This window comes from Furipterus horrens, unplaced genomic scaffold (assembly GCF_987537825.1).
Source record: "Furipterus horrens unplaced genomic scaffold, mFurHor1.1.pri manual_scaffold_3, whole genome shotgun sequence".
NCBI classification, from domain to species: domain Eukaryota; kingdom Metazoa; phylum Chordata; class Mammalia; order Chiroptera; family Furipteridae; genus Furipterus; species Furipterus horrens.
The window spans coordinates 162,378,937-162,406,160 of NW_028327173.1; the positions used below are offsets into that span (position 1 = coordinate 162,378,937).

At 35.3% G+C, this 27,224-nt stretch overlaps 1 protein-coding gene across 2 annotated transcripts in view; it reads right to left on the bottom strand.

Annotated features, from left to right (window-relative positions):
* Nucleotides 1–123: 123 nt before the first annotated feature.
* SLTM (SAFB like transcription modulator) overlaps nucleotides 124–27,224 on the bottom strand; it is a 41,068-nt gene continuing 13,967 nt past the window's right edge. The window contains exons 4-21 of one of the 2 annotated variants that reach the window (XM_090270671.1): nucleotides 26,932–27,129; nucleotides 26,021–26,068; nucleotides 21,078–21,105; nucleotides 19,276–19,690; nucleotides 18,623–18,672; nucleotides 16,133–16,251; nucleotides 14,154–14,303; nucleotides 13,820–13,923; nucleotides 13,527–13,693; nucleotides 12,959–13,044; nucleotides 12,563–12,726; nucleotides 10,042–10,222; nucleotides 9,182–9,306; nucleotides 8,192–8,362; nucleotides 6,751–7,065; nucleotides 6,501–6,642; nucleotides 2,643–2,803; nucleotides 124–798 (exon numbers count right to left, since the gene is read on the bottom strand). In XM_090270671.1, the coding sequence (XP_090126797.1) occupies nucleotides 690–798; nucleotides 2,643–2,803; nucleotides 6,501–6,642; nucleotides 6,751–7,065; nucleotides 8,192–8,362; nucleotides 9,182–9,306; nucleotides 10,042–10,222; nucleotides 12,563–12,726; nucleotides 12,959–13,044; nucleotides 13,527–13,693; nucleotides 13,820–13,923; nucleotides 14,154–14,303; nucleotides 16,133–16,251; nucleotides 18,623–18,672; nucleotides 19,276–19,690; nucleotides 21,078–21,105; nucleotides 26,021–26,068; nucleotides 26,932–27,129 (2,733 nt within the window). In that variant the 3' untranslated portion in view covers nucleotides 124–689. Of the gene's footprint in view, nucleotides 799–2,642; nucleotides 2,804–6,500; nucleotides 6,643–6,750; nucleotides 7,066–8,191; nucleotides 8,363–9,181; nucleotides 9,307–10,041; nucleotides 10,223–12,562; nucleotides 12,727–12,958; nucleotides 13,045–13,526; nucleotides 13,694–13,819; nucleotides 13,924–14,153; nucleotides 14,304–16,132; nucleotides 16,252–18,622; nucleotides 18,673–19,275; nucleotides 19,745–21,077; nucleotides 21,106–26,020; nucleotides 26,069–26,931; nucleotides 27,130–27,224 lie in introns of both variants that reach the window. The other variant, XM_090270670.1, reaches the window with a different exon arrangement.

A 27,224-nucleotide genomic window follows, 5' to 3' on the forward strand; every position in this document is an offset into this window, starting at 1 on the left:
CTTACGGCCAAGGTTTCATTAATCTCTTTGGTCTCATACCATGCAAACCAGAACAAGTACACTGGTATCCTAAACTGAAAATCGGGTCACATTTACAATTAAAAAGGTTCTCAACGCTTTAGCAACTATATAGAATATGAAGGTTTATTTCAAAAAGAGTACATTTTTAAAACCAGGATACACAGATGCACTTAATGTAACAGTACCTTCTGCAAAAATAGGTTAAATAATACTCAGAAATGCAGGGAACAATCTTATTCTCTAAAAATTAGACAGCAGACTTTTTAAACTTAGACAGCCTTCAAAATGAAGGCTGAAAATGCTTGGTGACAAGTAACTCTACAGCCTGATACCACAGAGCTAATGCTGCAAATGAAACTACTACCACACAGCTGCAAACTACTCTATACCCACATAGCGTTCAACAAAATGGTTTTGATTCCAATCCTCTCAAATGTGTCTCGGTGCGGCAAGAAAAAAAGTTGAATGATACACAAAACTATTAAAAGTTACAACAGAACTATTTAAACATTTTCTCCAAAATTGAGAAAAGCAATCATGTTAAATTTTAAAAAAGAAGAAAAAAAGAAAAGTCTCAAGCAAGTCAGAGGTCCTCTTCGTGAGTAGTCAAGTACAGTTTACTGGAGATTTCAATAAGTTATCCTGAAACCATGGCAGAGAGCTAATTTTCAGAATCGTCGTGGAGGTCCACCTTTAAATGGCTTAAATCCAGAGCCACTTCCTCTTGGCATGGAGTTGCCACCGATTTGTACAATTCTATTAATTGGGGAGGCATTACTGAAAAAGGAGTAAAAGAAAAAAAACATCAGAGAACAAAAGAACAAATAATTACTACAAAGTGCTTATAATTCACCAACACTATTCTTTGTACTCGACCCACACCAAGTAATTGACTGTTTTCAACAGTGTTACTTTACTTATGAAGGAACTGAGATCTGGAGGTGCAAGATCACACAGCTAATATTAAATGGCAGAGGAAGAATTTGAGCTTGGGTAGTTGAACTTGCCTCGTAATAGGCCATGTAATGGTATGCACATGAATGGACTGAAGCAGTGTTTCTCAAAGTATGGTCCCCAGATCAGCATCAACTAGGAAGTTGAACCTCTGACCTAGAGAACGTCATTCAGGAAATATGTCTGGAAGTTTTAATATGTATAATGCAACACAATAGATACTAATGAGTGATACAAGAAAAAAGATCCACCCAAAAGCCCTATAACAATTTTGAGAAATAACCCACAGTGAAATGATGTAAGTAGAATAAAACCAGTTTATGGAAAGGTTTGAATGCCAGGTTGAGGAATCCAGATTAGCTCTTGTGATCTAGAAAAGCTTCTTGTGGTTTTGGAGTTAAGTAAATAGTACAATAAAATAGCGCCAATAGTTAAATTTGGAAATAGTGAGAATAATGGAACAGAAAAAGATTAATTTGGGAAGACTGAACAGAAGCTCAAATGAGGAAGACAGCATAGCTATTACAAATTTAAAAAAAAAACTGAATCACACTTATAAATTCATACTAGGAATGAAGAAAGATACAGATGAGGCCCACGGTTTCCAGCCCAGGGGAACGAGATGCGTGGTTGTGTTGGCAAATGAAAAGAAGCTAGAGGCAGTAACTGGGACATGAAGGTCTGAAACAGGGGAGGAGTGAGTTTGCCTGTAACCTTGAATTTATGGAAACAGCAAGGCTTTTTACATGCAGATCACAATATAGAGCTCCATTTGAAAGAGCAGGTGAAAGAAATAAAGAAGGTCAAAAGAAAATTAAGATGCATTAGAAACAGAGAGTGTTTCAAAAAAGAGAAAAGCAATGGTGGGAAATAGGGTTTACCCACCAAGGAGCATAAGAACTAAGAAAATAAAGGAATCCATATTTATCAAAGGAATCTATATTTATCAGGAAACAAAGGCATTGGTGACCTTTAAAAACCAAAGACAGAATGAGTCATGAGGCTGTACAGGCATAAGTATATATAAACACTTAGGTTTGATGGTAGATACAGGCCAATGAAGAATAACTTGGGTTACTAAGCCCAGCCCATATTTCTTCTATGACAGGGCAATGGGAAAGAAAGAAGTGCATGCAACACTGGGAGAAACCAAAGGCCTGCCTGCAGAAGGGCCAGGATGGTGTGTGTGAATGTCGGTGTGAAGAGAAAATAAAGCTCTCCCCTTAGCATATGAACAGGCTTTGGGTTAAATGTCCAAAAGTTTTGCAGATGCTACATTTCAAAAGGGAGAAGGCAGAACACAGTTTCAGTTTTCTTCTTCCTTTCCAGGAATTTTAGAAATGGTTGGTAGTGAACAAGAAGATGATTCCAACTTGAAGTTAATATTCATTATCTACTGGATTCTGACATACATATATACCTATACCTAGGATCAATATGCCAGAATGCAAATCAATTAACTTATATTGAGGAATCTAAATCGGCAAAAATTAACATCGGCTGCCATGCATAAAATCTACTGGAGATTTTGTGTTACTATGGGGAGATATCTGGGCAGATCTAGGGTTGTCACTATTCAGTCTCTCAGAAGCTATAATGACCTTTAAAGAATGAATAAGGGTTTGGTTGTATGCTGGCAGAAAATCCTTAACTAAGTGACTCTTTACCTTGCATGTTGGGTTATCATGCTTGCCCCTGACCGGCCATCACCCATTCGCCTTGCATCATGATAGCCAGGCCCTTGAGAAGGGGGACCATGCCACTCTTTCCTTGGTCCACTTGCATCCCGTCCATGGCGTTCAACCACATGTCGTTCTTCAGGGTAGTGCTAAAGAACAGAATATTAACAGAGGAGTCAAGACACCTCAGTCTCACACCAATTTGCTTTTAATGTAGAAAACAAATTAGTAAGATGTCTGGGAATTAATAATATAACAGCAAATATAAAGGGTTTCCATCCATTTTGCATTGAGAAGCTACTCAAGGTAAGATAAGGGGGAAATGATTCAGCACTGTAACTTCTATTTCTATACCTTCTAACACCCATGTACTTTTTGACCTTTGAGTATTTCTGGATCTCTATATAATGCCTGGATCTATATATTTATATGTAAGAAGGCATAGTGAGAGGTCTTAAACGTAAGACAAATGAGAGTATAAGATCAACATACAGCCCTGGCTGGTGTGGCTCAGTGAATTGACCGCTGGCCTGAGAACCAAAGGGGCACCGGTTAGATTCCCAGTCAGAGCACATGCCTGGGTTGCAGGCCAGGTCCTCAGTTGGGGGCGTGAGAAGGCAATCACACATTGATGTTTTTCTCCCTCTCTTTCTTCCTCCCTTCCCCTCTCTCTAAAAATAAATAAGATCTTTACAAAAAAAAAAAGAAAAGACTATGAACCTGTGACTAGCACATAAAAACAGGATCTGTTATGTAACAGAGTACTAGCTAGTGCTTTGGCTCTGATAAGGTCTTCCATTCATGACTATGAAACAGAGTTCTCAACATAAAGAAACAAAAGCTTTAGAACTAAGGATCTGGAGAAAGAAGAGTCAAAAGTTGTGATACATGGCCTACAGAAAATAAAGCTAAAGGTAACCTATAGAGATAATACTGGTAGAACAACTTAAAAAACCTACATTATGGAAAACAAAATTTTCAAAGGAGGAACAGGATCTCCTTCTCAGGATACAGAACTGCTGAAGGCACAAGGCTTGTCTATGAGACTGCCTTAAGTTTTACTCTAAATAAAGCAAATTATCTGGCTCTATACCCGGTCTTAAAGGTCTTTCTAGGGTAAACAGCTCAATGAACTGATCTACTGAATATTTCTACTTATTAGAAACATTATAGCTTATGATGCCATTAGGCCCAAATCTATTTCATAACTGCTCTAGATGAAATGGGAAGTATATAGAGGTATTAGCTAGAATGCCAAGGGATTAAAATTTTTTATAGTAAAAAAGAAAAGTCCCTAAAAAAAAAACTAGTACTTTGAACTTAAATATAAAACAGCATCAGAGTATAATGCAGGTTGAGGAATGGATACACACACACTTCAGGATTCTTCTTTATGTATAATTTGAGATATGCTCTATATGCTACACTTCAACCCACATGCCAGTATTTCATCAATAGAATGCTTTTAAATTAGTTAAAAGGTTTTTGCTCATTACAGTTGCTTAAGAGATGAAAAAAACTTTCTTCTGCAGGTTCATTAACTCATAAAACATTCAAGTCAATAAAGTATCACAAGAGTAAAAAGCAATTTAAAACTACTAAATTTTTATTTGAGTTCTACAGTTAGGGCCACTTAATGGCTGACTTCCAGTCAAGATGGAGGTGCAGGTAAACATGGCTCACCTCCTTGCAAAACCACATCAAAATTACAACTAAACTATAGAACTGTTGTTCAAAACCATCAGAAACTGAGGTGAATGGACGTCTGACAATTATGGAAGTAAAGAAAACACATCCATCAACTGGTAGGAAGGACAAAGATGCAAAATGAGCAGGTGCCACATCCATGTATGGTGGATAAAAATTCGGAAGGGATATCTCGGAAGTGAAGAGTCCCAGCCCCACACCAGGACATTCAGCCCAGAGTTCCAGTGCCAGGAAGAGAAGTCCCCATAACCTCTGGTTGCAAAAACCAGTGGGGATTTAGTCAGTGGAATAAACATCTGGAGTCCCAAACAGTTCCTTTTAAAGAACCCGCACATGGACTTACTCAGATCCGCCCCCTCTGAGCTCTAGAACTAAAGAAAATTGAGAAAAGCAATGCATCAGATGCAGAGTTCAAAACACTGGTTATAAGGATGCTCAAGGAACTTAGTGAAGACACCAACAGCACAAAAAGGATACAGTCAGAAACAAAGGATTCATTAATTGAAATAAAGAACTATTTACAGGGAAACAACAGTAGAGTGAATTAAGCCAATAATTAAATCAATGATTTAGAACATAAGGAAGCAAAAAACCACCATTCAGAAAAATAAGAAGAAAAAGCATCCAAAAAATCGAGGATAGTGTACACAGCCTCTGGGACTTCAAGCAACCCAACATTTGCATCATAGGAGTGCCAGAAGGAGAAGAGAAAAAGCAAGATATTGGAAATCTATTTGAAAAAAATAATGAAAGAAAACTTCCCTAATTTGGTGAAGGAAATAGACATGCAAGTCCAGGAAGCACAGAGTCCCAAACAAGAAGAATGCAAAGAGGCCCACTCCAAGACACATCATAATTAAAATGCCAAAGGTTAAAAATGAAGAGAGAATCTTAAAAGCAGCAAGAGAAAAGAAGTTAGTTACCTAGAAGGTAGTTCCATAAGACTATCAGCTGATTTCTCAAAGAAACATTGCAGGCTAGAAGGGATTGGCAAGAAATATTTAAAGTCATGAAAAGCAGGGACCTATAGTCAAAACTGCTCTACTCTGCAAAGCTATCATATAGAATGGAAGGGCAGATAAAGAACTTCCCAAACAAGAAACAAACTAAAGGAGTTCATCATCACCAAACCATTATTATATGAAATGTTAAAGAAACTTATTTAAGAAAAAAAGATCAAAATTATGAAGAATAAAATGGCAATAACTATATATATCTATCAACAACTGAATCTAAAAAACAAACTAAGGAAACAGGAAGAACAAAGACAGAATGATGGATACAGAGAGCACTTTGATGAATGCCAGATGAGAGAAAGGTGTGGGGAATGTGTGAAGAGGTGAGGGGCTTAAGAAGTACAAATAGGTAGGTACAGAATAGTCACTGGGATGTACAGTGCAGTATAGGAAATGGAGTAGCCAAAGAACTTATAGGCATGACCCATGGACACAAACAATGGCAGGGGGGCTGCAAGAGGGAGTGGGGGTGCTGGGTGGAGAGGGGCAGAGGGGGAATAACTGGGAAGCTGTAAGAGCATAATAAAATGTAATATTTTATAAAGCTACTTAATGACGCAGGAGAAAAAGTGGAGTTCTTAGGCTTGAAGAGAAACACAAGTAGCAGTGAAACATTTCCTGTCTAGTATGAAAGCCTCAAATGCTTAAAAAGAAATAAAATCAAAGTCCTCAGGAAGACTCATCTACCAAATGCAATAATTCTCAAGCTTCAGCAGGAAGTTTAATTTAAAAAGTGGAACAAGAATTTCAGGGCTAGTATCCTACTTCTTTGCACTACTAATGTTCAACTACTGACAGTAAAATATGAAATAATTATGATCTTTTACAGGAAACTAGTTTCCCAATCATTCTCATCAACTAATCTAGGTCACAACAAAAATGATAAGTCTAAATTTATTTCTGAAGAGTTGAGAATAAACCTTGAGTCCTGTCTGGGTAGCTCAGTTGGTTAGAGCACTGTCCCAATACTCCAAGGTAGCAGGTTCAATCTCCAATCATGGCACATACAAGAAACAATCAATGAACGCATAAATAAGTGCGACAACAAATTGATGCCCCCCATTTCCTGTCTCTCCAAAATCAACTTTAAAGAGAAAGAGAATAAAAGTTCATAAGCACTTACCTGTGCTCCACTTCCTCGGTCTGTGATGACTCTGTCTCCATCTCTGCTTCCATAGCCTGAAGCGTTACTGCGACTCCCATGGGGAACTGCTCTGACACTGTGTCCTGACACTTCTCTCCCAGATCGTTCTGGCCTTTCAACCCTGTTAAACAAAACCCCAATACATATATAATCAAAATTCTATTGTAACTTTTTAAAAACCCAAATGCATTATATTCCACTAGCCAGGCGTTAGGAGCTACACAAATACCTTGTTTCCCGTTTGTCGCTGGACATGCCTCCTTCACCTTTCCAGCTGGATGGCCTAGAGGGATTGGGTCCTGCTTCGCGAGGATGTCTAGGGTGAGTCACATCAGGCCTGTCATGAATGATCACGGTTCTCCTCTCATCTCGTTCCCCTCGTACTTCAAGCCTATCTGTTTCTCCAAGGTCATTTCTTGGTGGTGGAGGCTCATTTCTTCTGGAGTCACTGAAACTTTTGGGATACCTTTCAAAACCTGGATCTTCTCTTCGTGCAGTCGGACGTGTTTTTTTCCCTTCACTTTGAACAACAAAGCGTTCTCGCCTATTAGTTATCCAAAACAAAGAACACAGGTCCTGAGAAGTCCGTGCTTGGCCTTATTCTTTTTTATTTTTTATTTTTAAGCATATTTTATTGATTATATTGTTACAATAGTTTCAATTTATTTCCCCTTTGCTCCCTTCTGCCCAGCAATCTCCCCTGCCCCCAGCAATCCCACCCCTGGCCTTATACTTAACTTTATTTGTGTAAGCTACAATAATTACACCTTCTGTAAAAAATAACCTTAAGGCAAAGCCACCAAAAAACCCACAATTATTGATTATAATAACTCAGATTCTTTTAAATTGAGCTAAATGCCTGGCATGAAGGTTGGTTTTTTAGCACCCAGGATTACATAAAACACTCAAACCACTACCAACCTGAGGACATTTCACTTTTCTTAACAGGTGAGGCATGCAAACCTGACAGTACTCCTAGTATGAAAGACTAAGAAGATAAAGCCAATCTACTTAACCTTGTTATAGTGGCCTATGAACCTAATTTTGAATACTAAATCATATTTCCATTAACAAAAACCAAACATGTGCCTCGGCCAGGTGGCTCAGTTGGTGGGAGCATCATGCTGTACACCAAAGGGTTGTGGGTTCGATCCCCGGATGGAACACGCACAGGAGGCAACTAATCAATGTCTGTCTGTCTGTCTTTCTCCCTGTCCCCTTTCCTCTCTCTCTTAAAAAAAAAAAAAAAAAAAAAAAAAAAAAAAAAAAAAATCCTCAGGTGAGGATTAAAAAAAACCAAACATGCAAAAAAAAAAAAAAAGAACAGATGAAATCGCCGTGGTATGTGCTAGGAGCTGGCGTGTTCTGTCAAGATAATCTGGGCCTACATAAGATTTGGGAGTTGTCTGTCTGTGATGAGACCAGAAAGCAAAAACTCACGCAAGAAAAAAAAAGTTCTGTTCACCAGTATCCCCCAAAGGAGACTTCACCCCAAAAATGGTATGTGAAAACAAATCCACTCTCTTTTCCTAAAACCTTTTTATATTTTCTAAATTAATGAGTGCTAAATATTGTTATTCAGCTTTAAATGCCACCACTAGGGGAAATAAAAACGACTGAAGAAATAATTTTTTAATATATTTGCAGCAAGAGTGGAAAAACCTATTTACCTTTCAAAAGATGAAGACCGTACTGTTGAACTCTCAGGAAACCTGCCCCTCTCTCGGTGATCAAAGTCATTAAATCTGTTCTGTTGGCGAGAATAGTCAGATCCATGGCTGAATCGTGCATCTGTATCTAGAGACAACTTTTTATTGTCGCTCCAGTAAGGATCATCTCGCCTTGAAGAGAAATATTTGCTCATTTATATAAATTAGTATTACAACAATCAAACAAAACTTACTTGGAGTCATACATACCACATGCTAGGAACTGTGGATACAGAGGGCTAATAAACTCAAAACACAAAACATTCTGTTACAAGAACCAGCTAGCAACAAATTATTAAATTATGTTAAGTCATATAGTGTTAGAGGGATTTCATAGGAGAGAAAATAGCTGAAGAACTGTCCTTTAAAATTATTAGCTGAAAAAGACAAACAAGATAAAATACTCAATATATCACTTAATAGTAAAATTCTAACCAGCAGTATACCTTTTTAGTGATACTTAACTTTAGAAAGGTTAGAGGTGAGTCCCAAGCACAATTCATTCATCACACCCATTTCTCAACACAATCAACTAAATCACATAGTTTACATTAAGAAAATTAAATGAAATCTGTTGCAAATCATGAACACACACAACAGTCTATATTTTAGTCTTCCCAAGTTTATGTCTTCTATTTTTGTAATATCTGCACTACCCTGTAAGAATTCTGAAAATGGGTAAGAGTTTGAGAACCATCATTGAAGCCTACTATGACCATTATTTCCAGTCATAACGGGAAAACATCTGGCATTAGAAAGGAAGAAGAAAAAGAAGAGATCCTCCCACTTAACAATGCACTAGGCTCAGTCCCTTACCAAAATCATTCCCATCACTGTTGCTCATGACCTCTTATTCCAGTGATGGTCACCTGTACTTGCTACTTCTCTAGTTTTGGCTTGAAAGGAGTAAGACAGCAAGTGTAACTGAAAAAGAAGCAAGCAAGAAACTACCTATGATCTACATCACGTGGCCGTTTCAAAGAATTCCTTTTTTCTTGTTCATAACGAAGCTGCTGCTGTTGCCTTCTTAGTTCCTCTCGTTCTCTAGCAATACGTTCAGCTTCCTTACGTCGTTCCTTCAGACAACACAGAAGGAAGAACCAGCCAATGCAAAATGAAAACATAAGGTAAGTATACATGCAACCTTGTTTTAATCTTGTCATTCAGAAACCATTATGGGAAAACATCAGGCAAAACATTTGGGACAAATACATAAACAAATATGACTCCAGGAATCAATAATCTATGCTATGGCTATTGTTCTGCAACACTGAAAATAACAGAGACTGGATGGTAAAACTGACAAAATAATTAGGAAGGTCAAATTTAGTTTAATCGTTTGATTGAAACAAAAGCACTTACAGGTAATTGGAAATAAGAGTTCTTAATATGTATAGACACCAAGTGCCTTAAAACCCTGGATGCAATTCTGCAGAGAGGCAGTATTTCCTTCCAGCCTTGGGAAATGATTCCCACTACAATACGTAAGGAAACAGTTATTATTTTCTAAGGCTGGGATAGTGACAGAGCCTGGATTACAACTACTCTGGACTCAGAGTCCTATGCTCAAGACTAGTAGGCTGCCATGATATTGCAGAGCTTGAGTTACTACCAATTGGATAGAACAAAGTAACTACTAAATGTGTTTTTTTGACTAGTTATCTTTGACATTGTTATCTTTCAGGGACACAATTAATGCTCATTAGCTTAACTCATTCTATAGAAGCTTTACGAAAGTAAAGCAAATTTCAGGGCAAAAATCACAGAATTTGGAAAAGGTTATTTAAGATGAAAAGATTTTCTGACTGCACCTGTTCAATACGAATGCGTTCCCTTTCCAAGCGTTCGCGTTCCATTCTCTCTCTCTCTAGTTTTTGCCTTTCAATTTCTAGGCGCTCTCTCTCTCTTTGTAAGCGTTCCCGTTCTTCCCGTTCACGAATTATTCTAATGCGTTCTCGCTCTCGACGCTCTCTTTCTGCAATCTCTCTTCGTCTAACAAAAATCAGTATTTAGAAATACTTAAATTATGCTAGCACTGTGGGAAAGAAATAGCTTTTTATTTTTTCTTGAGATTGGCAATTTTAAACTTCAAGTCAACCTAAGTAGTTTTAATATAATTGGAAAGAAAATTCAAAATAAAATTTTAAACAACTCCAACACTGTCATTTATTTAAGACTGTCAACTGAGCAGTTGAATTTTATAGAGTAGTTGCCTATTAGATGATTCCTGTTTAAATAAAAATCCCACTGTAACGGCCCATTAATCAACTGACATTTTAACAGAGATATTCTATAGATACAAATTTATAAAACTACAACTTTTATTGTTTTTGATAGAAAAATTCCAGTATCTAATATACATTCTAACTCCTTAAACAAGGTATACCTTATTTTGATAACTTGGGATCATACTCATCAATGTGAATTATAACAAATGATATATATAATAAAATGGTGGTCCTTATGGGCTTTTTTGGAGAATTCATTAGCCCATAATACATGGCCTCAGGTAATATGCATCTTTGAGTCAGGAGATAGTTCAAATGTTTGCTGAACTGAAATAATTTATTGTAATAGACTTTTAACAGTTCCTGTCATTTCCTCACTCTACAGAACTCGGTGTACTTTCTTCTCTCAGTATGTCCTCCTTCAGCAACCTGGCGGTCCTCAATGGGTCAGTGCTGCCCGCATGGAAGTCTGAGGGGCATTTTTAGTTACTACAATTACTGAATGGGGATCAAGGATTCTAAAGATCTCATGATGCGCAGGACAGTCCTGCACAACAAACTGTCCAACACTCCTAATTTCTTTCAAATGACATAATGGACATTTATGTCATTGAAACAAAACAAAATCACCTTTCAAAAATATGAGCCTAGAACATAACTCATTTTTAATAAATGCTAAGTTGGCTTGTTTGCTTTGGCAAGGTTTTATATACACTACAATTTCCAGGAATGTACTCCCTGCAAAAAAAAAAGGAAAAATTATACTTCCTTGACAGCTTCACCAAGAGTTGTTCAACACTTCAGAAATCATGTCATAATGTCAATACCTCTCCTGGTCTCTGACCCACCGATACGACACACCAGTATCAGTCTGTACTTGTAGCTATCACATTCACTGAGTCTAAAGAGGGGAGCAAACATCTGACTACTTCATTAGGTCTTCCAGACTGTCATGCCTAAACATTCATATCTGGAATACAGGTTTCATTATAAATTGCTTTTCTTTCTCCTTTATGTTACAGTTAAGGCATAATATTGATTTTTGGAAATTATTTGTATAGGTAGGTAGCTGGGTACATTATATATCAGTTTTATTTCAGAACAGGAAATAGGGTACCGTGAGTTTTTTTATACAAAAGGTGTATGGGTCTGACAGTTTTGAGAACTACACTGCTGCAGTAGCTACTACTCTCACTTTTCCCAACTTGTCCTCTAAATGGGAAATTCACCATATTGGCACTTCACAAAAAAAGGGGACACAGATTCTGAGTAATGCAAGGATTACTTCCTTTAAGTAACATGTGTGGCAATCACAGTATTATTTAATTAAATTGATAAAAGTATCTCTGGTAGTTCCTAACGCTCTTGTGAATGAACAGATCAAATTCCTTACGTTACCTCTCAATTACATAGGTTAATATTTGGAAATCTGTATTATAAAACTTTCACAAGAAAATTTCAGCAGCATCCAAAAACTGACATACAAAAGCAAACTGGTACTAATGGTGAACAGCTAAGATACTGCCATTAGAAACAGAAACTTTCTGTTCTGTTCTCGGTTTCTTTTAGAGAGAACTCTGGTCTGACATAGAGCTTGAACAAAGTAAGGTTTACAGGGCAAATCTTCCTTCACTTGGGCTCTAATCCAAAGTACAGTAAGTTTTTCCTAAAATGTCAACATATATTTGAACACTGTAGCTTACATTGAGACTATCTTATCTCAAAAATCATTTTTTTCCTTTAAAGTCATGTGTTTTACGGCAGCAGCTTTGGAAGGGAAAGAGCATTGGACTTGGAGTCAGAAGACTTGGGTCTGAGTCCCGACTCTGCCACTCGTTAGCAATGTGGCGATGGAAGAGTCATTCAGCCTCTCTGGGCCTCCACTGTTCTCAATTATGTACCAGGCATAACTAACCTTACAGGATTGTTGAGACAGAGATAACAGATGGAAATGTACTTTGTAAACTGTAAAATGCCATGCAAACTTGAAAAATAATTAGGTTTTACTGTACTTCTTAAAAGTGAAAAATAGCTTTCTATGGGAATACAATTTCCAACAGTATTAAATATAGTTAAAGACAGGTATAAAATAGACTGTTTCTACCTTCGAAGTTCCACTGCGTGTCGCAATCTTTCAAAACGAACTAAATGTTCTCTCAGTCTTTGTTCCTTCATCTTTTCAAAAGGCAAAATGTCTTTCCTTCTGTAGTCTTTGTCTCTCTTTTTATCTAGGCTAGCTCTCTCCTTTTCCTTGCTTCTTCCATGAATCTATAGGGAAAAAATTATAACAGGTCTAGATGTTAAAATAATATGGGGTTCTATTTTTCACATCAAGCTGGTCATTTAAAAAGCTTAAATGAGTAACAATATTCGCTTTTTCTTAGATTCTGTAGCATGGAATTATTACAGAGGTAATTACAGAGGAAGGATACAGAGATACTGAATTATCTTTTTTTGAAAACAGGTGCAATTGTATACAACATCCCTTTCAGAGACTTACTTTCTCATATCTTCCTCTTCTTGATGGCCTACAATGATCTCCTTTAGTTTGGTCTAATATTACCATATGTCCAGGACTCTTTGAACCTAAGAGAAAAGAAATTAGATAAGCAAATATCTAAAAAATATTTCATTAAAAAAATAAGATTAAAATGCTGAATTTTTAAACAATCAGATGTTCACAAACCAGTACATAACGCTTTTTAAAAACCTATTTTTTTAATGAGAACATAAATGCAAAGTTTTTAGAAATAGGTCAATCTGCTAATGCAAGTATTTTCAGTGATAACAGATGATCCCAACTCAACTACACAACTATAAATCAATGATCATTTTAAGTCAGCCCAGATTTAATAGTAAAGAGGTTTAGGGGGACGAACATATTTGTTTTCTAAGAGTAGAAAAGAAGACAATTAGTCCTTTGAGACCTCCTTTTCTAAAACAATTAATACTTAACCATGAAACTTAAATATTTATCTGATTTGTAATTTCAAGTTTCCCCTTCCACTGTAAAAATTAAGTTGTAGAATACATTAGAAAGAGATTGAGAAGAGAGATACATAGCATACTTATTCGCTTCTTTTCTTCACTTTTTTTAATCAATTCTGAAGTCTGGCCACTTGATCCATTATCTTTCTTCTCATCTTTACCTTCTATTTTCTTAGTATCCTTGTTTTCTTTTTTTTCAGATTTCTCAGAGGACCTTTTCTCTTCTTTTTTGACAGAGGCTTGTGTCCTGACCATCCCGCCCAACACACACACACATACACACAAACACAAAACAAAAACAAAAACAGAATGAGAACTACTTCATTAATGCACCAAAAAACTCCATGTACTTATCAGAAAAACAAATCCTTACTTGCTACTTCTATCACTCAAATTTTTTTTGTCCCCAGAACTTCTTGAACTACTCTTTTCATCATTTTCTTTCTTTAATTCTTTCTTAGAAGGATCACCTTTAACCTGAAAGGTTTAAGCAGAAAAAAAACTTTATGCATTAATGTTAAGATTTTTATGATTATAAAAACTATGCTGATAGTAGAAAATTTGAAAAACATAAAAGCAAAAAAAAAAGAATGCATAAAACTAAAAACCATTCCTAATTCTACTCCCTAACAGTGTAACATCTTTAAATTGAGATTACTATTCCTCAAAGTAACCTCCCCCTCTTATAAACAGGTAGGTAAGCTTACTTTTTCAACAGAAATTAGTTGTCCGTGCAGCTCAGTGCGATGAAGATGTGCAATACATCTGGATACTTCAGTGCTTGAAGACATAGTTACTATGCCATAGCACTTGGCCCCAGGACTTCGAGCATTTGTAACTACTTTTGCACTTAGAACCTGTAAAATAAATTGCACTTTAGAAAAATTTTACAACTCCACAACTCCACACATTTCTAAACAGATGAAACTTCAGAACTGAGATTATTCAAGTTAAAGGATCTATTCAGGATACATAAATTCATTAAGGATAAATTTAGCATATATATTTCATATTCTTGTAATCACCATCTACCTTCCCTATAAATACATAGTAAATGTTCAAGGGACCAATTTAAAGCATCAAAAAGCAATTTAATATACTTTTAGTTTTTCTTTTTATTTCTTTCAAATACACAGCTAAAACACAATTAGTCACATAAATGAAGTAATGGTACACTTAGTGGAAGTGAATAGTATTTTCAATTACACGTGGGCCAGAATTTCTGTTATAGCCACCCCCCTTCCCGAGTCTCTTAAAGGGGGATGGGGGAGGATAAGTGTCTAGAAAGTTTCTAAATGAGATTTAACACTGTCCTATGAGTTTATAAGAAGCTTTCAAAAATAATCAGCCATATGTAAAAAAGCAGTCTGAAAAATAATCTAAAAAATTATATTTTAAAAGACACACTTTCCATTTGTCCATGTAAACCAATATAATGTAACAAATAATTTTACTTCTATAAAATGAAAAATTAGGAGATATAAGTCAGAGATGGGTGAATGAGGAAAAAGGTGAGAGAGAACAACCGAGTGCTGAACAAAGAGGAACACAGACATAGTTCCAGGAAGAGGTAAGCGGGATACAGTAGTGTGTATGGTGTAGGTGGCTGGAAACTCAGCTTTTTACCTTCAGCTCTGGGAAAGGCCAACTTGCCCCAACAGCAATTTTATCAAGTGTGTGGTATCTTTATATAGTTTTAGTACTCACAAATGCCAACATTAAAATAATGTTTTTATATCTCTAGCAATAAATTACTGAAAATAAAACAAAAAGTATACCACAGCTGATCATGGGACTATAATTCTCTGTTCTTTATCTGACATCTATAAGAACTCTCGAATTAAATCAGAAAACAAACAAACAAAAAACCCCCATCAACTCCTAAAATTAACAGAATAGATTTTTATAATATTCATAAATGGTTATTTACCAATATTGATTTAATAAATATTTAAAAGCCTACCATCTGCACACATAGTAGATAAGGTCCCTGTTACCAAAGAGTTACACTGGAGTATATGCTAACATATAATGCATTTTTAAATGTAAGGTAGAAAGCAGCAAGTGCCCTAAGGGTTATACATCAATTGCAATTCAGCAACTATTAATTAAATATTCAATTCATTAGTGACTATTATTCTCTTCCATCAGTTCTCCCTTATGTCAAGGAACTTTTCCTAATGAACCAAACCACAGTAAAGCCTCTCCTTTTGCTCTCTTAGCACCCTATAGCCTTCTGTCATAGCACATATCACTTCTGATTTAAATGTCTTTTTACCAGTTTCTCATTTTTCTCCAGTACTGTCCTGGAATAGGTATGATGACAGGGACCACGTCATTTTTGTTTATCCAATTCTTTATTCCACTGCCTAATGTTAGTCTACCTATATTTTCCAGATGACCAGCTTCAGCAATCCTAGGTCGAAGCACTCATGATGAACACGATGAGTAAAACTCAGTCCCTGACTTAAGTGGGCTCAAAATATGAGCTTTTAATACAAAGATCCCCAGGGCTCAGTGAGATGATATGGTAAAACTCACCATTACCACAGAACTCAATAATTATGCCTATAACAGTCCTAAGAAAAACAAGAAATTAGAAGACTTTATATAATAGTGTTTTAAATAAACCCCTATTTCAAATGGAGATACTAGTAAGATGGATAAAAAGGTAAAAAGAATGTACCTTGCCATACTTGCCGAAGAGGTTCTTCAAATCAGCAGCTTTGGTATTAGAAGAAAGCCCACTAACCCAGATATTTTTAGTTGAGCTTCCACTGCTACCACTAGTACTACTGGTACTTCCTAGAATAGATTTAATACCAGACACTTAAGTATCTCAATTGAATTTTCAAAAACAAAACGATTAAAACTATTATCTTTCAAAATTATATGAACCTCTCTTTTAATTTTGACAGTATGATCTTACTCTATCAAAACCAACCACGATAATAGGCAATACAACTACAGTAAGGGAACAAGTCTGAACACTGCATACCTTTTCCTACATGAGTTTTAAGTGGATAAAAAAAATCAACTACATGTCTTGGACTTTTGCTGTTAAGTGTTAATAAATTATACTCTACCACTGAACTAAATAAATACAGGCAACCAGGAAGCAGTCATCTAGAAATGTAAGACTGCTTAATTACCTATATTTGTTACAGGCTTTAGATCCTAAAAAATTGGGAGTGCAAGAGGGAAAAGTCAAAGCAAGGGATAAACTATTTTCAAGAATTTAAATGTTTAATAGCAAAGATGAACCAACCAGCTCATCTTCATTCTCTATTAGAGAAATAGTAAGAGAAAGTGGGAATTATATGCAGTTGGGTAACTCTGGATTTAATAAAAGACAATCTTCTAAAACAAATTACAAGAATAAGAACAGAAATCTTAACATTCTTTAGAATAGGCAAATAGTATATGAATCATTTCTGTATTATTTCTATACACAAATTACAGTTTCACACATACAGATGCCATTTCTTAGAATACAGGCCTATTCAGTCACCCTTCAGTGCTCTTCTCCAAATATGCTGTTACAGAAGGGGAATTTTCATTCATGTGACTTTATTTGGAAACCAATTCTTACCCACTTTAAGAGAAACAGTATATAAGCAATTAAAAGTAACAATTTTAATAACTTCAAGTCAATATATATAGAAAGAGTAAAATTTTCTATGTTTTTAAAAACTTTATGCCACAAGTTTTAGTCGAAAAATTAAGTCAGGATAGGCCCAGGCTGGGTAGCTAGCTCAGCTCGTTAGAGCATTGTTGCGGGTTTGATCCAGAGACAGGGCACATACAAGAATCAACCAACCAATGAATTCATAAATAAGTGGAATAACATTTACGCTTCTCTTTCTCAAATCAATAAATTAAAAAATGTTTTTTAAAATTAGTCAAGGGTAGACTTGTGAGAAGATAACATACACTTGACTTGAATATTTTAAATATTAATGGTTGCTGCATTTCTATTCTTAAGGAACACATTTATCAAAAGGATCTATTTTATCTTCATCTGTTAGTGTATCTTTTTTGTTACCAGTAACATGTGGGCCCACATGCTTCTCTAATTACAGATTTTAAAAGTTTTAATAGGAAAAAGTTAACATTTAACCAAGACTATGCCTTCTGAATTTAAAGGATAACATTTTATATCTTACTCATTAACCAAAGCTGTAAAGGACGCAGGCACTGCAATTAATTGTAATTTAATGAATCAATCATAAAATTTCCAACTACTAAAATGTGCCAAGAAAATACACTAAAAAAACTATACAGGACACAACACTCCTCTTGGGGGGGGGGGGACACATGACAGGAGCAGGAGGGGACTGAAGAGGCATTTTAGTACTTTGTATTACCTGAAAGATAAGATTATTATCTTATTATTTTAAGATTATTTCTCTTATAATGTTTTTTATAAAAACAAGAAATATTTTTCACATAGACAGCAGATCGTTTCACAGAAGATGAAACTATAGTGCATGGCCATGAGATAACCAGAGAATTCTCAATAACATGAACCAATCAAATATTGCACCTTTAAACTTACAAGAATTTAAAATAAAACTATTTTCCTACACAAGATTTCCATCAACCCAAAGTAAGTCAAATTAGGAAGAATATTCTGAAGAATTAAAACATACTGCATACTGGCTATATTACTATAAGTGTGCCCTGATTTGAAGAATGAAAAACATAAAACCAAAAGTTAAAGACTGATTTTCTTTTAAATATTATACTCCACAAATATATACAAGTATAATTTATAGCACATTTCCTACTAGAAAGAACAGGGAAAAGGTTGTGGTAGTGTATAGGGATTACAAATGACTACAACTAAAGATAAAATAATTCCGAAATTTTAAAGTAAGAAAATGAAATATCTATTACATTAATATTCAATACAGTTGCTTGAAAACAATGTTAAAAACACATTCCAAATGGGTTTTTAGCATACTCAAACCAGTTTACAAAGTAACCAAAGAGTAATGCTTTTCAATCACACCATGGGTATGCTGTAGTCTTACTCCACAGTTTACACAAAGGCCATCAAAAATTTTTAGCATGTCAATTTTAAGGACTAAACGTTAAAGAAAACCTCATGCAATTATTCTTTTTTTAATGAAATTATGCATTTTACCACTGAAATAGGAAAAAAATCCATTACCTTTGTCATCTTTGGGTGATGTCTTGCTCTCTTTAGATTCCTTTGAAGAGCTAAAGAAGCAAATCACCAGAAGAAAATTGAAAACAAAAAACAAAGAAACAAAAATCGAACAGCTTGATATTGAATATATTTCAAATTTGTACTATTCATACAAATGAACAATTCCAAAGGCCTAGATTAGGTTATTTGAACAAATGATTCCCTTAGGATTCTTGCACTGATTTTCCCCAAGATGCCTGAAGATCTAGATTTTCTGACAATTCTATTCAGTGGATATATGGCCATCTTCTCCAGATTCAGGACTGGGACTTGACTTCATTTTGTGTTGTTAGGACTGACAGTTGTTCATTAACCATCATCACAAGGATTTTTAAAAATAAAACACAAAAAAATTGTCAATTTGAAAAAAAAAAAAAACCAACAAAAAAACAAATATATGCTGACAATTCGACAATGCAATCAGTAGAACACACTGCATTATTATGAAGATCTTGAAATTTTTTTTAAAGTAACTTATGACGGTCAAAAATATTATAGGCAGGATCATAAGTACTAATTACGGTACATGGTCTTGAAGCCACCCCCTTAATGTAGAGTGATCTTATTGAATGCTGGAATTCAGTATCGTAAAGAACTGACATAGAAAAACAAACCTCTTTGCTTGACCAGAGGCCCCAGTAGACGAGGGCCCTTTCTTCAAAGTATCCTTTTCTTTGTCTCCAGATTCTGCTTTCTTAGAACCTTCTCTGGCTTCCTTCTCGACAGGATCCCCCTTCACGCAGTCTTCCTTCTTACCATCTTTGCGGTTCGCGTTCATCTCATAATCCTTGCTTTCCTTCTCCAGGCTCTGTGCAATGGCGTCCTGCCCGTCTTTTGGCTTACTTGCTTCAGAATCTGTAATTTTCACATTTTTACCTGTTTCTAGGAGGTCATCACCATCAAAATCCAGAGTGATGGCATCTTCAGCCTGGATTGTGACCGAGATGTTGTCATCCTCAGCTTCTTTCACAGTCGCATTAGCTTCCATCGCTTCATGAGCTGTGTGATCAGCTTCAGCTAGGTTCCCTTCTGAAGGAAGAGGTTTAGATACTTCTTGTGTACCATCACCAGAACCTGCTATATCTAAGAGGATTTAACAGGAATAAATATGGCAAAACAAGAAGTTTAAACAATTTCATACTCATAAGCTAGAATAGGACCTAGAAAATATAAAGCCAGTTATTAGCACTGATGGAAGGTTAGGGAAAAAAAAAACACAAGGGTATTAACTAACATAAACAATCCTTTACCCAGGATCACTTATTCTTCATGGGAAAAAATGATCTCTACATATAGATACCAAATAGCAAAAGTGAGAAAAGGGTTCCATCCAGAGGACACCAGTCTTCATTTTTGGTTATACATTAATGGCATATGGAAGATTTTTTTCCTCCATGAGAAAGTGACAAATGTGAAGATTTGTTATTCAGCGTTCGAATCATCTTGGGATTTAGCCCTTGTGACCTTCAGAACTCTCATGGTGCCGTCTTGCAAGGTCACAGCCTGAGGATATCAGTCAGTCTTCCAAGTATTTCAGGGCCCCATAGTTTATGCTCTTCTTATTTAATTCTTGGGAAGTCCAGAATCATATGGAAAACTGCTACGAGAGGCTCCAAAGATGGCCTGCTCCATTATGTTCAGGAAATCAATCATTTCCGGTCTTCATCCTGTCCAGTCAGTCCCGCAATGATCATTTTCAAAGATGTCAGGCATTCCCCCCAAAATAGAAAGGCTTCAGAGGCATGTGAGATTTCCAGTCAGTAGCTTTACTTCATCATTGCTTCTAGGCTTTTTTATTCTGTCTTGTTTAGAACCCTGCTCCAGGTCCTTTCTAGTCCAAAGGAGGATCCTTTGATTTCTGTACAAGAACTCTTCCATAATCTTGTACTGACCACATGTATTGCTACAATGTCCCTACAATTGTATTATTGGATGAAATAGCTCCCCTAAACTACTAAAACTGTCAGAAGATTGTATGTAAGTTTGTCTAAGCAACAAACAAAAAGTCAAGTCTCCTGGTCACCCACCATTTTTAGGAAGAGTTGCAAAATGAACTATCCGTTTATACGCTCCATCTCCAGTAAGCACGTATGAGTTACTGCAGTGCCAGTCTAATGATGTCGTCAACTTATCATATGCTAAAAGTTTTATTTTTAAATTAAAGTGGGTTAAATAAAAAATGGCATTGTCCACTACAGTAACTGATATGTACTGATAAGTTAGAACATATCTTAAGTGTGGAAAGAAAATTAAAGCCAATTGAAAAATAAAATCAAGATACTAACTTAATTCACTAAATTTGAAAATACACTTATTTTAAAATTAAGATTTCAAATGAGGACTGTTTTATTTTCACAAAATTTATTGTTTTTCTAAATGTCAGCAATTTTAAAACTCTACTTAGCATCAAACATACCTTTCTCATTTTCTTCTTCCTCACCATCCTGAAATTCAAAGAATAATCAATTGTAAAATGAATTCACTTAAAACTGGATGTTAGTAATAGTACAAAATTAGTCAAATTGATATATAGTTTAATAATATTAATTAGGGATACCAATCACTAATAAATGTAGAATATTCTAATAAAAACCAAAGCCCATTTAAAGAAATGCCTAACACCTATGATTTTAGACAAGAAAACTTAAAAAATGAGATCAACAATGTACTGAACTATTTATTTTCAGTATTCGAAGTTAGTTTATATAACCCGAATATTACTCATATTAAGAGCTGCCAATAAAAGAATGACCTGATTATTTTATATAACTCAGTTCACTCTTAAGGCATACACTTTCATGAACTTAAATGTATATTAATACAAAATAAACAACAACAACAACAACAAAAAAAAAAAAACATTCCCCTTTTGGGTAGCTCAGAAGTAAGAAGGAATACTTCTTATCTATTAAAAGTAAATTCATAGTGGTCCCAGACACTGGTAGCCAGCCACTTAAAAAATGGTACTGTGTTATAGCTAATCAAAACAAGTAAAACATTCTTTGTAAATGATTGATTTTAAAATGTGATCTTCACCTGATCTAAAATTAAGCATGTGCTAGCTTGAAACCAGGTATACCTCAAAAAGAAAAACACTATTTACACCAAGCAAATACCGCAAAATCCCTGAAGTAACCACACAAAGACAGAACCAAATTAAAGATCATATTGAATAAGCAAGTAATATGCATTATAATCCCAGTAATTAAAAAAAATTAAGGATGTTTTAATTTACAATTTTAAAAAATAAAACCTGTGTAGAAGTAGGTCATTTTCAGTCAAGGTGGTGTGCTTTTACCACATGCAAAGCCTTAGGGGAGTGGTTCCCAAACTTGGAGTCTGTATCAGTGTCCCTGGAAGGGCTTGTTAAAACACAGATTGCTGAGTACCAACCCCAGAGTTCCTGATTCAGGTCTGGAGTGGGGCTTGAGAATTTGCACCTCTGTCAAGTTTTCACGTGATGCTGATGCGTTTGGTCCAGGGACCAGAACTTTAGAACCACTCACATGCTTTAGAGTGACAGCCTAGCAGTGAAAGAACACTTGCAGCAACACTTAACTGTAAACAAAACTTTAAATGGCATATTTATCTTATAACACAATTTCAGATTCATATAAAAGCATATATTCCTTAAAACAGCAAATATTTTACCATATGCTCAAAATTACATCTGGATAACTGCTATATTTCTAAGAAATCATTTTAATAATTATTTTGACTTTAAGTTAACCCACAAATGCCCCAATTAAGGACTGACCAATTGTTTTACACACTAAAGTAACATGACAGAAACTAAAAATACTGAACCAACTAATAAGCTACATGCTTAGAAAGTAAAGTAGTACAAAGTAAGTTGATTGTTGAAAGCAATGTGAATCCTATTTTACTACATAAATCCATTATATTGTGCTCTTATAATAATCTCTTTAATTGTTGTACTATATTGTTTTACTTGAACAAACTGCACTGATTTTAGTTGTAATCATGTTTCTAATCTGCAACACTTGAAGAGGAAAGAAAAATGTTTAACTTGGGTGGAGCAATTGGCAGTGGCAACAAAGGAAGTTATGCTGGAATTATCGATAAATCTTTTTCTTACAAGTTCTCTTTGACTTTAGTAATTTATCTTGGAGGGAGAAGTAAACTGCAATACCTTTACTTGTACTTAAAAGCAGAACAAATGTACTTAAAGAATGTAACTTGCCTCTCTGTCTACCTGTGATGCCAACAGCAGACTTCCAAGTTAATCTTTTAAAGATGTGCTATTGATAGGTTCAAGAAAAAAATCTGCCAAATTATTTGCTATTCAATAAAGTAAAATTTAAATACTGTGATGTAGCCCTGGCTGGTGGGCTCAGTGGATTAAATGCTGGCCTGAGAACCAAAGGGTCACCAGTTTGATTCCTAGTCAGGGCACATGCCTGGGTTGCAGGCAAGATCCCCAGTTGTGGGCACGAGAGAGGCAACCACACATTGATGTTTCTCTTCCTCTCTTTCTCCCTCCCTTCCCTTCTCTCTAAAAATAAATAAATAAAATTAAAAAAAAATATTGTGATTTAAAAAAAATTAAAATCCTATCTGCTATAGTTCCTACCAATTAAGTGTTCTAGCTGCTAAACTAACTAGTAAGGTTTGCCTTACTTCGCTGAAGAGATTTTAGATATTTATCCTAATTATCCAACATGTTTCCTGAAGGATTTCATAACTTTAGTTTCGCAAAACAATGCTCTATCACATATACTTAAACACCCTTCCAAGAATCTCACCCAGCTTCTAGAACATAAAATCAATTAACACAGGGGCGAAGCACAAAAACACCTAAGTAGAAAAGATGAGCCACGTATCAGTGCATATTTATTTTACTGTGCAGTTATGTGCAGTAAACATAGCACTACTAAGGTTAAACCAAAAGTCAAAAATAAATCTAAAAATCTTTGCAATAAGGAAACAAACCAAGAAATACAAGAAAGAAAACGGGAAAATTTTCCTGTCTAAATGATATATATGCACAGACATGATACAAACCCAAAGCTTCTCTATTTCTTATTCTTTTATTCTAGGAGAAGCAATGATTACTAAGAGACAAAGACAAGGCTAGGGCTTTTCAGTTAACAAAGTGTTTGCTATATACCCATCCTATTATCTTCCCCCAGGTTAATCTTGTGATGCAAGTACATATCATGTGCTAAGAAAACCTCTCCTGGATGTAAACACTGCAGTCAGCCTGGCTAATTTAAAACAAACCTTCAAAATAACCCTATCTATATGGCAATATGCTAAAAATCATGGGAAATACAAAATACCTGACACATAATAAGCACTCAATACAGTTTTTGAATAAATTTACTGAATAAATGGAATGGAGACACTGCTATTTTTAGGTGGAGGGATTGAACTAACTGCTCACTGTTATACACATTAAGACAATATATTCACATACTCATTAAGCATGTTTAGAAACATTAGATCATGATGTTATCTTGGAACATTTAGGTTTCTAGACGTTTCACTAGAGATTATTTAAAAAGAGGGAAAATATCCTGTTACTTCAAGAACTTATCTGAAGATGCAAACTTTCCATCTTCTGATACAATAAAACAAAACTTGCCTCTTGATGAGAAATAATAACTTTTTTCATTATCAGGATGGAACCAGAGCAGAGTCATCTCTTAACCCATAAAAATTTGTAAAATTAGAAAAAGGCATCTAGTCCTTAAGACATCATAAATATATAGAGTATTATGTGAATGGGGAGCTTCAGACATGATGCCTTCACACAACTCAGAACCTGCACAACTGTAGGACTGGTCCTTGATGGAAATTTAAAAAGCTGGTTGCCAAAGTATATGAAGAGCTCAACTCCATCTTTCTGCCAATTAGTATTCAAGAAAAGGCACTCCCCCAATGAGTTAATCTTCCTCATCTCACTTTATTACTCAGAAATGAACATATTTGGAAACAGTGTGGAGGACAAGTATAGAGACTTCCACAGGCCTAACATTTCCTTCCTGAGTAATCTTAATTAGCAGAGGCATTTCTCCCCACTGCAATAAACACAGAGAGCCAATATATAGCCTCACCAGCATTTGTGGCTCACCAGCATGTCAAAGGCAAGAAAGCTGCAGGAAAGAAGGCATGACCAGAGGCAATCAGCTAAGCACCATGAATATAAACCCCACTATATACGCTTCTAGTAAATATTACTTACAGTGAGGAAAAAAAAAGAACTGATCACTACTTTTCCCAAATTCGGTAAACAGAGGGAATCCCTATATTTATGTGAAAATATATTATTTAAAGAGGATACATAAGACCCAGGCCAGGTAGCTCAGCTGGTTAGAGCACTGTCCCATTTGCCAAGGTTGCAGTTTCGATCCCTGATCAGGACACATACAAGAATCAAGTAATGAAATGCATAAATAAGTGGAACAACACCCTGGCTGGTGTGGCTCAGTGGATTGAGTGCCGGCCTGAGAACCAACGGGTCCCAAGTCAGGGCACATGCCCGGGTTGTGGACCAGGTCCCCAGCTGGGGGCGCACAAGAGGCAACCACACATTCATGTTTCTCTCCCTCTCTTTCCCTCACCTTTCCCCTCTCTCTAAAAATAAATAAATAAAATCTTAAAAAAAAAAAATAAGTGAAACAACAAATTGATGTTTCTCTCTCCCCTTCCTCTCTCTCTCTCTCTCTCAAATCAACAAAATAAATAGAATACATGTACAAGGGATTCTTGCGTACAAATGAGGAAAAACACAAAGGATAATTTAAAAAAACACTGTAAAAACTGAGCTATAAATATCTGTACACAGCATCTGTAAGTTATGCTTTAAAATGTACATTACATATATTACATATACCAAAAACATACTTTAACACACAATAGAAGATTGGTCGTTTTCAACACATGCATATACACCCCAAGTAAATTTCTAGATTTTATATTACTTTTATACTAGCCCCATCCTAGCAGTGTTCAATTAACAAAAATTCAAATAAAGCCTTAAAAGGGATTAGTACTTTTAAATGATTTATTTTATATCAAACTGACAGAAAAAAAATTAAGCAGATTGTGGATTACCTGCAAGATTGATAATCAGAGTTATGTTTACTAGAAAGGATGAACTGCTTTTATTTTTATTCCGAAAATGGTAGAAAACTTGTTATAACTTCCAAATACCTTTGTGGCAACAGAAATTTCGGCTTCCAATTTTAAGTATCTTGCATACACCACAAAAATAACTTAGTATTAAATTTAAAGCAATTTTATGAATTAGAGAATTACGAAGTCAAAATAAGACTCCTCTTCCAAGGCCTTCCACCCACAATATCAAATTCATAGGATTAGATGTAAACTTACTTGGGCTGTTAGAAAGGTATCATCTTCACCTTCTTGAGCTTCAATTTCCTAAGTAAAAGGGTATACAATAGCTGCTTTACAAAATATCTGGGTAACATGAGAATGCTTTTACGCTACACCCAATTATCACTTGCCTTGTGTTCCATACAGTGTCTATGATACCATGGGTACTAAGTCAATGCTTAATAGTTCAGACTATATTTTTTATGCCAAAATAAAAAGTCACACTGATAAAGAATTTAAAAATTCTCTTTCTTGAACCCTTCATTTATTACGCTAGATAGAAGTGTTCTAAGCATGACTAAGCATTAACAGCACTGACTCCCCAATCCACTGATTTACTTAAGACATATTGTACTAACATACTTAAAAGCAGAACAAATAATCTATTTCAAAGATTTTAAAAATTATATGCTTATAAATTTTACTTTCATAAGCAACTGCCCCAACCTTGATAAAAACCAAAGAAATGCAAATTATTTACTTATATCTACTAAAGTAACAACAGCAACAAAAAGTATCACTAGGTAATGGTGGCTAGGTCAGAGTAAAATTGGTTCGTACTTGGTAAAAAACAACTTAAAACTTAAATGTCCCAAGTTAAAGGAGTGGCTATTAGACACACAGAAAGCAGTTTAATATTAGTGTAAAACGCAGATTATTAAGTTATTTTGTGGAAATATTATATAGAACTTTATATAGAATAAATAGCATGACAAGTACTAAGTAAAATATATATACATATGTGAAAAATGAGCAAAAACTAAAAAAGTCATCTTAGGTGGCAGGATTCTGGGTGATTTATAAATAACTTTAAAAATATATTTTTTAAAAATTCTGAGATTTCCACATTGGGCTAGGAAAAAGATACTTATTATCTGAGTCATGTTTTAAAAATACTGGCTAAACACCTGACTTTCGATGTCCTCTTTCTCTATATCTTCTATTGCTTCTGTCTCTATTAATTCATGAGTTCTCTTGTTCTCTTCTGTAGAAAGTAACTCCTTGGAATGCACAGTTTCTTCTTCATTTTCACCAAACTCTTCAGAGTCCTTTAGTTCGTCATTTCCATCTTGTTCATGTGCCTCTTGAGTCTCCAATTCACAGTCCTTTTAATGGTAAGAAAATTTGGTACAACTAGAGGCAAAGTAGTGTAGGCTAGCCACCAAACGTTTTTGGTAATTTATATCTCTACATGTTTTAA